Below are 15,034 nucleotides of genomic sequence, written 5' to 3' on the forward strand. Positions count from 1 at the left end.
TGTCATGCTTCACTTTGTCCGTGTTAATAACCAGAAGGAAAAACCCAAAGACGGAGATATCCATGCTGATGCTGTCGGACGCCAACGATGAACACCCTGAGGGCAAGATACGAGTTCTCAAATGTGCTTCGCTTCACTCCCCGCCACCTCCTGGGCTGAAAAGCCGAATATTCGGATATTCGTCATAAATTATGTCTGAATATCCAGAACCGGTAATTATTCGGATCAGCCCTTGTAAACACATTGCATCTGACAATCTCCCACTTGGTGGGCGTGTCCTTGAGGCCAGTAGGTGTTCAACTCCTACCGACCTTCGTCTTCATCTACCCTGCCCCTGATTGGACAAACACATCGACTTGGCAGCCGTCTGCTCCTGGATTTAAAGTCGTACCAACACGGCGGCTCGGTCGGAAACTTTCTCTTTTTTTATGAAAACAGTTCCGAGAAAAGTATTTCTGAAAGCATTTGAGGTGAGAAATAATCTGCAGCAGCTGAATATGTCCTGGTTTTAGTTCACCGACGGCTAGTTTAGACGTTTGACCAAAGTTTCGCGATGCGTTGGATCTCTGCACGCCGCATCCAAATGAGCTGCAGGGAAACGCACCACAACCGGACCAGCATGCAGTGCGGTGCGTTCCACATAGACAGTGAATGGGATGCAGGAAGTTGGCGGATCTCGTGGACACGTACCTTTAGAAAACCTGCTGCTGTCCGTCACACTGCACCTCAAAACATAAACTTGTCAAATCACCCCTAAATTCACACAGTTGTGTTCATGAGACAGTTTTAACTCCAACACGGATCAAACAAACCCACTGATGAGTTTGACAGGCATGACAAAAAAATGAAACCATTTAGCAACCAGGAATGGCAGAAAACGGAAAGAATAATCAGATTTACAACTTTCTGTCAGTCCTCAAATTAATCATGTGACTCAGTTTTGTCAGGAAAAATAACCAAAACCAACACTGTGACATTTCATCAAGCTCACTCTGTTCTTCCTGTGTGGTACTACGGACAAAAACAAACCCAAAAGACATCCATAGTCTGCAGAGACACCGTTTTATCTGGGATTGGTGATACCTCTAGGCCTTTGGTAAAAATGTTGATTCCATTTTGTTTTTCACTTTATGTAGTACAAACATCTAAAGAAGTTCCATTTTTTTGGTGCTTTTACATCACAAATCAGACATTTTTGAGGTCTTTCTAGTTCTAGACAACATAGGGTTCAGAGGAGAAACGGTTCATCAAATCACTGCAGATACTACAATAATTAATAATGCATCATGTAAAAAAGTCACCTCATTTCTCCTTTCCCTAAACTAACAGAGCAGTACAAGTCCAGCTGAGACCTTCAGACTGTGTAATCTAAAGATTCATGAACAGTTCTGAGTTCCTTTGTGAAGATGCATTGATATAATGTAAAACGTGTCAATGTTGTTTATGCAGAACATTAGAAACTAGAAAAGCACTCAGAGAGTGCAGACCTCCTCCAAGGATAGAGAGGAAAACAGGAAACCCATGCAGTAAAGGATCATGAGCTGGAATCAAACCTGCATCTCTGACACAGTTCTGTTTATGAATCACCTTCTTAACCAGTTGAGCTATCTGGACACCTTGCTCCACTTTGTTGGACGACATACTAACCTATGATGTTTTTGTCATATTTTGGACCACATACTAAAACAAACTAAAAAATTCAAAGTGATCCAGAATCCAGGATCCTTTCTGGATTGCCACCAACATTAAATCAGCTCTTCCTCTTACCATAGTCTACATCCCCTCAAAATTTCATGTGAATCTGCCCAGGCGTTTTTGAGTTATCTTGCTAACAGACAGACAGACGCCGGGTGTCACATAACCTCCTCAGCAGAGGTAATAACAATTTACCTAAAGAGGGTAAGAATAAAATTTAAATAGGTAATATAGGATCCTGCAATATTCTATAAAGCACAACATCAGCGCTTCTACATGTTTGACCTGCAGTAAAAAGACACAAACACAAGCAGGTTTTCATGCATAATATTTTATAACTGCTGCTGCGTTTTTGGCCTTGACAAGTTACTGACCAACACAAGCATTGCTTTAAGTGGATCTGCACAGCAACACAGATGCATGTGAACAAATGCTACAACACACAATCCTGCTGCCAGGTTCAGAGCAGCAGTCCATGCCAGATATGGACTTTAGGGGGCAGCAACGTGCCAAGAAATGAATCCAATCAGCAGGGAGAAGATTCCTCAGAAGGAAGCATGAATGTAAACAGTCAGAGTTTTGACGTGTTTGTGCTGAGAACTGGTCACATTTTGACTCACTGTGGGCTCATTTCTCCTCCTGAACCTCCATGGAAACAGCACAACCACGACTAGAAGTAGACAGAACTCCAGTCTTTGGTGTAAGTTGTCACAATCATAACGCCATAAATCATTTAAGACCAGTTGAATTTGGATGTCTTTGATTAGTTTTACTAAAAAATGAAAAAAATTGGAATCAACATCAACAGCATTATTCCAAGTGCTCCTTTGTGTGTTACCGGGTCAGTATATAATTGTGGACCTTTTGTATCATACGTGACATTTTTGCCGTTTTCAGGCCTAAAACCAACATGGCCGCCTATAACCAAACACCACATGGCATTTTAGAGGAAGATTCTTCTAAATATTATGTATACAGCTGGGTAAAATGTAAAGTTATTTCTAAAGATATTGTAGTAAACCTGTTGACTACTTTATATTAAGCCGGGACCGTATATACTTGTTCACGCTTACTCGTACACACAGCCGAAACCGAACATACTCGGCTCAACACGTGTGACTTGTTTATGATTGCTAATTAACATAAAATATGCACACACCCGTATGTTTGGTAAGATATAAACATTGGCCCCAAATTTGCTTATTTGAAACGATAAAGTCGTATGAGCCGTTTTAATGAAGCCACAATTACAAAGCTCTTATTGGGGCCGCGTACCGGCCGAAATTCAATATGAACGTCTACGACAATGTGACCTCACAAGACCTGATTGATATTTTTATGGATTAGGTGGTTTTATTATATGTTCTTCTCCAGAAACATGGCTGTACATGCAAATATATATATAAAAAAACATGACCCTGTAAGGGTGAAATAAGTCAGAAATCCTTGGAGTCTTCCAGTCTTTTCTTCAGGAGGAAATGACATCATGTGGAGCAGGTCATGTGATCTGGAATTAACACACTTCCTGGAGAGGAGTTTTTGGAACGAGGAAATTAGTGGGAAGGGATTTAATTTGTTATTTTCCATATAAAATTTGATATATTGCCAAAAAATAAATATCTGTCCTGATTACCTCAACTTAAAGCTGCTGTCCGGAGTTTGAATCGCAGCGTCTCCTAAAACACTGTTGGTCCCTCCCTCTGATTTCACCCCTTTATTTGTGCACGCGCGCAGTACATGAGAGAAGTGCCCGGAGTGCTGCAGCATCTCGCCTGTTTTGCTGTTTTCCACTCCTCTACATTTAGTACATTTAGTCAATAATGAAGGAATTACGTTAGAATGCTGTATTGAGTCTAACTTGTCCTAATACCAAAATAACATGAATCTGCTAGGACGAACGAGTAAAGTTTCAATATGTGATTACACTCGTGTATCCCTCTGGATGACGTTGTTTATCAAACTTAGTGCATTTACGCGTGTATATGTGTTACATTGTTTATTTATTTCTATCTAGAGTTCAGAATTGCATGACTCCTCTGACGAAGAGTATGTCCCAGACGCCCCAACATCTTCCTCCAGAGGTCGGGCATCTAAACGAAGCCGTCAGGCGGGCTATGGAGGCCGTGGTCGGGGAGCGAGGCGAGCACCCCGAGCCAAAAAACGTCCTGCAGTCTCTTGGCCTGACAAGCCGTGGGATTGGTAACTTTTCTGGAAGTTGCTGATCCCTGATGCTCTCTCCTCCACAAGCAAAACAAATGTGCGCGCGGTTGCGTAGTGCGTAGCTCGCCCACCTCTGCATGGGCTTGCTTGCTGTGCGCGTAACCGTTGATTGACAGCATGACAAAGCTGAAGCTCGAACTTGATTGGTCGGCAGCGACCGGCGCTTTTTGGAATAACATGGGGGTCTATGAGAGGAAGGCGGAGCTCAGGAATAAATTTTCATATCGCGTTATACTAACTTTATATTATAGTATCGAACTAGACTAACACATTTAAGCTTTGTTAAAAAATGATACATAAATTGAAAACAAACGGAAACTCCGGACAGCAGCTTTAATAAAAGAACACAATCCAAACTATTTGTGAATCAGCTCATTTTATTCTTGTTTAGCTCATTAGTAGGTGGTTGTTATTAAATTCAGACGTTATTTAGTTGACATTTTAGTGATATCCAGTCATTTTTATTAATAAGTGATTGTTTCCATCATAAATAATGATGGAATTTGTAAAGACTTGATCATAATGAACATAGAAACTTTTTTTTTTAACAAAAAATAATGCAAGATATATCCCATGGACATCAAAAGTCCCTCAGTTATAGACTGCCTAATAATACTGGGGAAAAAGTGACTGTACGCACTACAGACATATTAATATCTGCATTTCCCCCATATTCTTTTTGCTGAGTGTAAACACCGCCTGCAGTTCAAACGATCAGAGGTTTTCTAATGTGACTGCTGGTTGCAGCTGAGTCTCTAAAAGCTTCAGAAGTGAGTTTTTTTCTCCACATAATCTGACTAAAGCAAAAGAAGGTTTTTGGCAATTTTTTAAATGTTATGTATACAGAATATAAAAAGTAATTTAGAATATTATATTAGTTTACAGTTTCTGGCCAAATATTACATCAGTAATCATAAAAGAACAACAGGAGAAAATGACAATGAGCACGTTTTAAAAATCTATACATACTACATATATTTAACTACTTCCATTTTTAATCGATATCCAGACTTGTCAGCTGAACTTCAGGCTGTTTACACAAAGCAGAGAGGAGTTATTGAGTTTCTGTCTAATGAATGTTCATCACAGCTGAAGCACTCATGACTTTTCATTTGTGACAATCTGTGCAGAGTTTTTTATTTTTCTTACAGGATTTGGTTGGAACTGATGGTTTGTTTTAGAGGACATAAAAACATGAAGAGTTCATTTGCAAAAACAGATAACTCCGTTTTGATATTTTCAGAAAACTTTTTTTTATTGTTTACTTGAGATAATATCAATCAAAGTGAAGTTGAGTGGCTTTGACTCAGAGAAAATAAATTATTAGTGTTATTATTATTATTGTCTCAAGTAAACAATAAAAAAAGAGTTTTCTGAAGATGGAGCTACCTGTTTTTACAAATGAACTCTTCACATCTGAATGTTAAGGTAATATGCTTGGTTTTTTTCTGATGAAGTTCAGGAACTGTTGGAAAGTTTAAAAATCCGATGATTCTTTCCGTCTTTTGTAAAGTCACATTTTATTACTTTTGAAAGACAGGACGCCTTTCACTGCTTTTCAAAACAAACCTGCGTCTCTCAAGTGGCCGAGGAATCTGTGAAAGCAGGTTTAAAGAAGTATGTCATCAGAATTATCTCCTGACGGTGTTTCTGGAGACACTGCAGCTGAACTGTAAAGTGTCAGAATCATTTCAACATTATTTTCAGCCCAGCTCCTGCTGACAGAATGGATGAAACTCCAGCAGCTCTAAACAACAACAGGAGCTGCAGCACATGAACACAGACAGGAGGACGACCTACTGAGGAGTGGTGGAGGCAGGAGGAGGACGAAGGAGGAGGAGGAGGATGAAGGTTTACCTCGTCCGTCTCTGCGGTGCGGCGCGTTGACCACACAAACTCCATGATGGCCACGAACACGGCGATGATGAGGCCGCAGATCAGTACCACGAAGATGCCGCCGATGTTCTCCATGCCGAGGCCTGAAACACACACAGATCAGATCAATAATCAATCATCTGATCAGCGTTAACATGCTGCTAGCTTCTCGTAGCTTCCTCATTCTATTCTACATTCTTGGTGATGAGTCTTTACACGGACTGAACACAGAAACTGATTCTTCAGTTAAATTAACCTCTGCCCTGAGTGCAAACACATCACCTCTTCCTACAGCGCCCCCTGCTGGATGGAGGCCAGCATTGCAGTTAGCTTTGGTTTGCAAACAGCTAATCTCATCTTGAGGTTATGTGTCCACTAGATCCAGCAGCTTCCTGCATCCCATTCACTGTCTATGTGGAACGCACCGTGTTGCATGCTGGTCCGGTTGTGTGCGTTTCCCTGCAGCTCATTTGCATAAAGTAGACTCGACTTCTACTTTATGCAGATTAGATGTGGCATGTGGAGGTCCGACCATCCCGAAACCTCCATCAGACGTCTAAACTAGCCGTCGGTGGACTAAAACCAGGACAGACTCAGCTGCTGCAGATTATTTCTCACCTCAGATTATTTCAGAAATACTTTTCACTGAAGTGTTTTCATAATAAAAGACAAAGTTTGTGCTCCGACTTTAAATCCAGGAGCAGACAGCTCCCGAGTCGTTTGTCCAATCAGAGGCAGGCTACTGGGCTCAAGGACACGCCCACCAAGACGGAGATTTTCATGAGTGGACACGTAGCATAAACGTGCCACATCTGAAAATCACCTGCATGCTCGGCGTCACTACCGGCCGTTAGCTGATTACATGACAGCATTTTCAGCCTGACAGTCTGACTAATGCATCAGGCCAACACGGCGGTTTGGCTGCAAAGTTTCTGGTTTTTTTGGAAACACTTCAGTATTTCTGAAAGCATCTGAGGTGAGAAATAAGATGCTGAATCTGTCCTGGGTTTAGGTCAGCGATGGCTAGTGTAGACGTCTCAGATCTCTGCATGCTGCATTGAATTTGCATAAAGTCGAAGTCGAGTCTACTTTATGCAAATGAGCCGTGGCTAAACGCACCGCAACCGGACCAGCATGCAGCATGCAGCTCTCATGACCGCCCACCATGCCTGCGAGTTTCAGATGTGGCTCGTTTCCATACGGGAAAAACGCATCTAGTTTTATGAATCTGAATCTATCAGTGTGTCCTCCAGGTTGTGCTGTTGGTGTTTGTGCGTGTTCAAGTCGTGTAATTCAAACTTATAAGTTCACGCTCCCATTCTGATGTTTGATTTGTGTAGGAGGCCGGGCATGTGTGTGTGTTTGTCCACTTCCATCTGGTTTATGTCCACTGAGCGTTTCCCGCCTTGTGCGTCCTTTTGTTATGTGTTCACAAAGAGAGGAACCTCACTTTGAAAGACAGATGTGTTTTTTTTCTGTCTACTGTAAAGAATAAACAGATAGGGTTAGGGTTCCTCTTGTACTTTACAGCACGAGTGTGTTAGATTAAAAACTAAAAGTAGGTTCTGCATTCATTATTCTCATCACATTCTGCCATAAAGTAGATCTATGACTCAATCAATGACTGATTATCGATCTATGACTCCTGCTGAAAGACGTCATGAACTCTGCTCATAAAATCAGCAGAATGGAGACTGACAAGTTCATTTTCTTGATTTGAGAAAAAAAACAAAACTACAAGATAAAAACATTTCTTGTTAGAAAGAACAGAGGTTGACTACCTCCTGTGATTTCATGGGAAACAGATGGAAACCGAGTGGAGACGGTGACGCAACAACTGAATGCAACGCTGAACAGGTCCATCTATAACTGAGGGACTGTTGAAGCCATGGGATGTATCTGCACACATTTTTATTAAAAGTAAAAAAAAGCTAATGGTTTTTATGCTCATTATGATCATGTTTTACAGATTCCATCATTATTTGTTATGGAAACAATCACTTATTAATAAATAATGACTGGATATCACTAAAATTTCAACTATGATACAAAAAGTCACGCAATCATACGTTGACTCGTCCAGAACGACATGAAATTTTTCCTAAATGACTGAAATGATCCCAAAGACACAAAAATGATCTAAAATAACGAGCAAAGATCCAAAGAATGTCCAAAATTATTTGAAAACTGTCCATAATGACTCAAAGTGTCCAAAATCACAGAACATTTGTCCAGATTGACATCTTGATCAATAACTTTCAATTTTGCTCAATTGTACATATAATATTTAGAGGAATCTCTCTGTAAAAATGCCATGTGGTGTTTGGTAATAGGGTACTGTTTTGGTTATTCGTCATTGTTTCGATTTAAACTTGTAAGTATGGACCACGTTTCATATTAGCGCTGCAGCAGCAGAAGTCCATCTGAAGTAAACATCTATAGATCCATAGATCCATAGATCTGCAGTAAACATCCATAGATCCATAGATCCATAGATCTGCAGTAAACATCCATAGATCCATAGATCTGCAGTAAACATCTATAGATCCATAGATCTGCAGTAAACATCTATAGATCTACAGTAAACATCTATAGATCCATAGATCCATAGATCTGCAGTAAACATCCATAGATCCATAGATCTGCAGTAAACATCTATAGATCCATAGATCTGCAGTAAACATCTATAGATCTACAGTAAACATCTATAGATCCATAGATCTGCAGTAAACATCCATAGATCCATAGATCTGCAGTAAACATCTATAGATCCATAGATCTGCAGTAAACATCCATAGATCCATAGATCCATAGATCTGCAGTAAACATCCATAGATCCATAGATCTGCAGTAAACATCTATAGATCCATAGATCTGCAGTAAACATCTATAGATCCATAGATCTGCAGTAAACATCCATAGATCCATAGATCTGCAGTAAACATCCATAGATCCATAGATCTGCAGTAAACATCCATAGATCCATAGATCCATAGATCTGCAGTAAACATCCATAGATCCATAGATCTGCTGTAAACATCTATAGATCCATAGATCCATAGATCTGCAGTAAACATCCATAGATCCATAGATCCATAGATCTGCAGTAAACATCCATAGATCCATAGATCTGCTGTAAACATCTATAGATCCATAGATCCATAGATCTGCAGTAAACATCTATAGATCCATAGATCTGCAGTAAACATCCATAGATCCATAGATCCATAGATCTGCAGCAGCAGCCTGAGCTCGTCTGCTGGGAAGAGTTGAGGACAGATGAGGGGAGCCACAGGAGGAGGGCTGTATTTTCAAATTCTGTCATTTCTTTTTGCCTTTTTCCAGCTTTCTGCCTCCTGCAGCTTCATCTCCCTCCTCCCACAGCTTCCCATGTCACACTGGGAGATTTCTGTAACTTTCCAAAACCAACAATCCAACACTCACACCCACATCTCTCTCCTCTTTTTATTTTCCACCAGAGAAGCCGCTCTGTAAACGTCTTCCTGGAACTCTGCTCCGCTGTCTCCATATTTAAATGAAATCACCTCCTCCTCTCTCTTTACAAACGCTTCAGATGAAGAAGAAGCCGACAGTTTAACTGACGCCGTCTCAGCTTATCCTCTGGAGGTTTCACACTTTCTCTCTTTCCACTTCATGTGACACTTGAAGCTCCAGCTCCTCACCAACACTTCAGCTCAACTTCACTTCAATCATCGTCTTTTTTCCCCACTTCACTCATATTTAATCAGATCTGCTGATGAAACTGTTGCTGGTTTTAGCACCTGTGTTCAGACTCACTTCAACTACAATTTCTCTTTGGACTTATTTCAATTGCTAACATGTTGAACTCTCTAAACTTCAAGGCTTCCTTTCTTTGTTTTATTCCTGCCTCTGTGGGCTCATCATCACCTCTAAGAAAGAACTCAAAAATGTCACAAACACAATTATAATCCCATAAATTATCATCATCTATTCAGTCAGTGTAAATGACTCATTCTGCCAGAGAATTCTCACATCCTGTAGTTTTCTTTAGCATCACAATAATGCAGTGATATGCAGATAACACAACGGCTGTTTGAGGCAAAAACTAGACAGAAACTACATAAAACCAAATGATAAAAATGTACCAATTTTGATTCTATCTCTGAAGCAGTTTCTGGACGTTTCTTTGCTCCGTTTACATTTTTAATCACTGTGATAATTAACAAAACTATGACAGAAAACTCGACTACAACCACACAAAAAGCAGAAAGTACGATAAATAACTAATTATCACTGTGCTAAATAGACAAAGGTACCAGTTACAGTTTTATCTCTGAACTCCAAGTAGTTTCTGAGCTTTTTTTCTTCACTGCAATATGAAATCTTTCACCTCCATGGAAACAATACAACCACGACTACAAATAGAAAGAACCACAAAGGTGTCTCAGTTCTGCCATAATTCCAGTTATAATGTCAGGTATTACAACACACAGCCTGCAGTTCACCTGAAAACTCCAACAGCCACGTGACAATAATTCAGAACCACTTATTGACTTTATGGCTGCAACAAGAAGTGCAGATTGTTTTTTTTTTAAATTTCTACATAATCTGGTTTGAGCAATGAGTTCATGTTTGGAAAATCTTTCAATAGGATCCATAAAATAAAATGACTTTTAATAAAATATCCAATTGAATGGTGCATCACAAAAAGAAAGACTGTTTCTATTTCAGTCTCTGGCTTCAATAAAGGGGCAATTTTTTATACAATATAAAATGACAAACAAAAACTCAAATAAACAACGAACAAAAAGAAATAAATATCCTACTGGTTTTTTCACCCAGTTATCTCCCTAAAGAATAAAAAAAGACACCCAAACACGGATTCTTCCCTACATGCTGTGATCTTTGTAACCAATCAGGCAGTGGAAAAAGGCTTTTACTTTGAAGGATCTTCCTGACAGACGTTTCCTGTTCTTATGAGGTCACACACTCACTGTTTATTCTCAGACTTCAGATCTGTCTAAATGGGAGCTTAAAGTCGTGTTTCCTTCATTTCAGAGGTTGTTTCTCCGACTAACACACATTTCCTGAAGATCGATCCAAAACTAAACAAAAACAAGTTGTGTTTTTTAATTATTTGTGTTCTGGGGATTTGCCTTCCCACGATGTGACTGTAAACAGATTATTGTTCCCCAGACAGGAGTGATGCAGTTTGAACTCCCACCTTCAGATCATTTCAGGCTGACTGTTTCTGTCCTGAAACGCAGAAAGCTGCACACAGACGACAGGAAGCAGCTGATCGATGCTCCGACGGGACTCATTATGATTGGCTGCTGGAAACACGATGGCAGCGAGAACGTTGATGAAGGTAAAGAGTGGTACTGAACCAAACATGTGGGGTCAATAATGCCAAAGGAGAGTTTAGTCGTTATTATTGACGAGCAGAAAGCAGACAGACAGAAAACAAGACGTGGAATGATTCAGGTGTGTAGCTCCCGGTTTTATGCCTCATCAAACATGAAGACTGAAAACAGCAATTAGGAAAACTATTGATTGTTTTTTAGGAAGCTAGCAGCTCTACAGGTGATACTGTTGATCTGCAGGATGATTCATAAAGGAGGAAAAACACACGTGGAAGAAAGAAACAAACTGTAAATAATCCAGCAGGTAGAAAGGCTTGGGAAGTCATTCTGGCTGTATAATGTAGACACATTATATTTGGCTTTTTAATGTTTAATTAAGGATATTGGTGTGAAAAACAATAAAATGGTCAATTATATAGCTCTGATTATAAAGCTCATTTTAACAGTGTAATATTTCAAAATATTATGGAGTGAATTGGAGGGAAGGAGGGAAGGAAGGAAGGAATGAAGGAAGGAAGGAAGGAAGGAAGGAAGGAAGGAAGGAAGGAAGGAAGGAAGGAAGGAAGGAAGGAAGGAATTTTGGAAGGAATTTTGGAAGGAAGGAAGGAAGGAAGGACGGAAGGAAGGATGGAGGGAAGGAAGGAAGGAAGGAATGAAGGAAGGAAGGAAGGAAGAAAAGAAGGAAGGAAGGAAGGAAGAAATGAAGGAAGGAAAGAAGGAAGGAAGGAAGGAAGGAAGGAAGGAAGGAATGAATGAAGCAGGGAATGAAGGAAGGAAGGAAGAAAGGAAGGAATGAAGGAATTTTGGAAGGCATTTTGGAAGGAAGGAAGGAAGGAAGGAAGGAAGGAAGGAAGGAAGGAATAAAGGAATTTTGGAAGGAAGGAAGGAAGGAACGAAGGAAGGAAGGAAGGAAGGAAGGAAGGAAGGAAGGAAGGAAGGAATTTTGGAATTTTGGAAGGAAGGAAGGAAGGAAGGAATTTTGGAAGGAAGGAAGGAAGGAAGGAAGGAAGGAAGGAAGGAAGGAAGGAGGGAACTGGGGAATTCAAAGTTCCAGGTTCCTGTTTTATTTTTCTACTTGAGACATTTTATTCAGTCTGTTCTTGTAACTCTTCCAGGAGCTAACCGAGAAGCTGGATACCACTCATGTTTTGGGTGTGGAGGTTTTTTCTGGTCACCTTTGGCTCGGTGGTCCTCCTCTTTGGGACACTCTCCTCCTTCCCACCAGCGTCTCTTCAGGATCTCCAGCCGGTTGCTCTCCTGCATCTGGAGGACTCCCAGAGTGATCTCGTCTCTGAACGGAGAACCTGATGAGGGAACAGAAGCAGAGTCATCCTCCAGTTTGTAAACCTCCACTTGGTTTGAATCATCTGAGCTTCTTTCTAATCTGTTCAAACTGATGTTAATGTCTCATCGCTGATGTTTCTGGTGAAGCCTCACCGTAACGCTCTGACCAGAGAGAAATACGCTATCAGGACCTCAGATGTTCATCTGGCACCACAGCAGATTGTACTTTGAATTTCCACCAAAATCACATCAGAGCTGTCACCATGAGCTCAGGACCTGCATAGTTCGTTTAATCAGACTCTGTTGGAATTATTGATATTTAAAAAAACAGCCCAAGAAAGCTGGAAGAACAAGGTGTCTGTTTGCCTTCAGGTGGCAGCTCATTTAGGGTTCACAATCAAACAAACAGATCAATTTTATGATAGTCGGTCTGAGATTTCAGCTTGAAACCAAAACATAAAGTATTCATACGAGCAAAACAAACCATCTGACCTTTAAAGACATGTCATCCTAACAAAGAAGCCAACATCACTCCATTATCAGCCAGAAACTGCAAAAACCAACAACAGAATTGTCAGATTGTCAATTTTCTGACGGTTCTTGAAGTAACCATGTGATGTACGGTTCTGTCAGAAATATTCATCAGATCGAGGCTTAAAATTGGCATGTTTTCTCAAAAGAACTTCTTCTTCATTTTTTTGTATCAAATCCAGTTAAAAATGCATTTTCTGCTCCTGAGAAGCCGTTCTAACCGACCCGGCGGTGACCAGCAGTCATGTGACCAAACATTTGGATTAGTGTTTAAGACTAAACGATAAAATAAACTAAATAATACTAAATGGCTCCAAAATAGTAAACAGAGGAGCGAGTAGCTGGAAGATCCATTCCACATGGAGAGACGTGGCAGAGTTTAATGTGTAGCCTGGTTTAGGTTGTAAAAATGTGAAAACGACAGCAGCACGCTGGGCTTATTTGGAGAATCTAAGAAATCCTAAAACACAGCTATGTTTTAATAGTTATATTTAGGTACAAACGTCACTTATTAAGGGTGGAAAAGTTAGAGAGGATGAGGGAAAAAACCTGAGCAGAGATCATCAGCTGATCCACATTCACAGGTACACGCTGAGCTCTTTTTCAGATTATATTCTAGCAGTGCCTCTCATTAATATTTCGCCCTCTAAGGCTGCAAATGATCCGACCTCCATCCTCGCCGCCTCTCATCCATTCATCTTCCTATTTATTCCATTAAAAAGTGACACTGACTTTCCCAGAGTGACGGACAGCAGGAGTGTTTGAAGGCAGAAGATAAGTGAAGACTTCTTTTACCAGTTTCATCCTTTTATACTACGATCCTGACATCTACCTTCTTTTCCTTCTTAACTAAACTGATTTATGACCTTTTTCTGTGGAAATAACTTCTCTCTGAGGCTGGATATCTTGTCTGGCAAGTTTCCAAAGGAGAGATTAATGTCAGTTTTTTTAAACAAATGAACGGACACCATTTAAAAAGCGAACCTTCTCTCTTCTGATTGTCCTCCTCTGCTTCTGTTTCTTCACCACATCGTTTACACTCTGTCATTAATTACATTTCAGGCTTTTAGTTCAGCTCCAGCCTCATTGTAGAGTTGGTCTGAATTCATGTCTTTATTCATTAAAGATCAACACTGAAGGTAAAAACTGCATTCCAGGCCTTTTAATTATGAATTTAAGCTTTTATCTTTAGTGTTTTTTGAGTAAAAATGAATTTCTTGTTGTTTACTAAGGAAGATTGTTTGACTTGGCTGAAGTAAAGGTCCTTCTTAAAATCATTTTAATGGATACCAGCGACATATCCGTCTATATGCTTCTTTCTGCCTTAAATAAGTCTTTTGATCTAATTTTGTGTTCCATAACGTCAGTCAGACTTATTTTAAAACCCACTTACTGCACTGCGATGGCAGCCAACTTTTCTAGTTTAAGGCGGAAGCGTCCTGATGTCTGGGAAGTTTGGCACAGGTTTGACAGGACGTTTTCACAGAGCTGCCTCTCCTGCTCAGCCTCCCACTAGAACTCAAGCCTCCTTTAATCCCGTCCTTCCACACCACCCACTCCTGCTGACGGCTTTTTGGGGAAACTGCTCCAGTTAGGAGTCGATGATGGTTCGCTTGGATCTAAACTCAGAGCCAAGGAGAGGATGTGGCATCAGCTCGAAGTGAAAAGAAGTTCAGCTGGTTTTAATTCCTCAGTGGTTTTTGCACCTGTCCTTCTACAACGGTAAGCTCATTGGATGTTTCTAATGCTAACAACTACTTGCAGCTGCTTGAATCTTACATTAATAAGAGTCATGAGACATGAAACCAAAATCACTCTTCAGCTTGATCCCTCCAAACTCCAATACCTGCCGGACGGCTTCTGTCAAAAAAAATCTTCAGAATGACACTATCGGTGACAATGAGAAACTTTAAAAACAGAAAGAACCACTGGATTTTCAACTTTCCAGCTGTCCATGAACGCATCACCAGCGATGTGCAGCTTCAGCAGGTAAAACTGAAACAAAAATAAGCCTAAAATAGTGATATTCCATCAAAATCAACAAAAGAAGCTCAATCGTTTTCTCTATATTCTGTAAAAAAAAC

At 40.3% G+C, this 15,034-nt stretch overlaps 1 protein-coding gene across 2 annotated transcripts in view; it reads right to left on the bottom strand.

Moving 5' to 3' along the window:
* LOC110965025 (glutamate receptor ionotropic, kainate 5-like) overlaps positions 1–15,034 on the bottom strand; it is a 310,421-nt gene that overhangs the window by 6,911 nt on the left and 288,476 nt on the right. Inside the window, exons 19-20 of one of the 2 annotated variants that reach the window (XM_051956156.1) lie at positions 12,311–12,439; positions 5,716–5,894 (exon numbers count right to left, since the gene is read on the bottom strand). In XM_051956156.1, the coding sequence (XP_051812116.1) occupies positions 5,716–5,894; positions 12,311–12,439 (308 nt within the window). The remainder of the gene's footprint in view (positions 1–5,715; positions 5,895–12,310; positions 12,440–15,034) is intronic. The other variant, XM_051956157.1, reaches the window with a different exon arrangement.

The sequence above is a fragment of the Acanthochromis polyacanthus genome, chromosome 11 (genome assembly GCF_021347895.1).
Source record: "Acanthochromis polyacanthus isolate Apoly-LR-REF ecotype Palm Island chromosome 11, KAUST_Apoly_ChrSc, whole genome shotgun sequence".
Lineage (NCBI taxonomy): Eukaryota > Metazoa > Chordata > Actinopteri > Pomacentridae > Acanthochromis > Acanthochromis polyacanthus.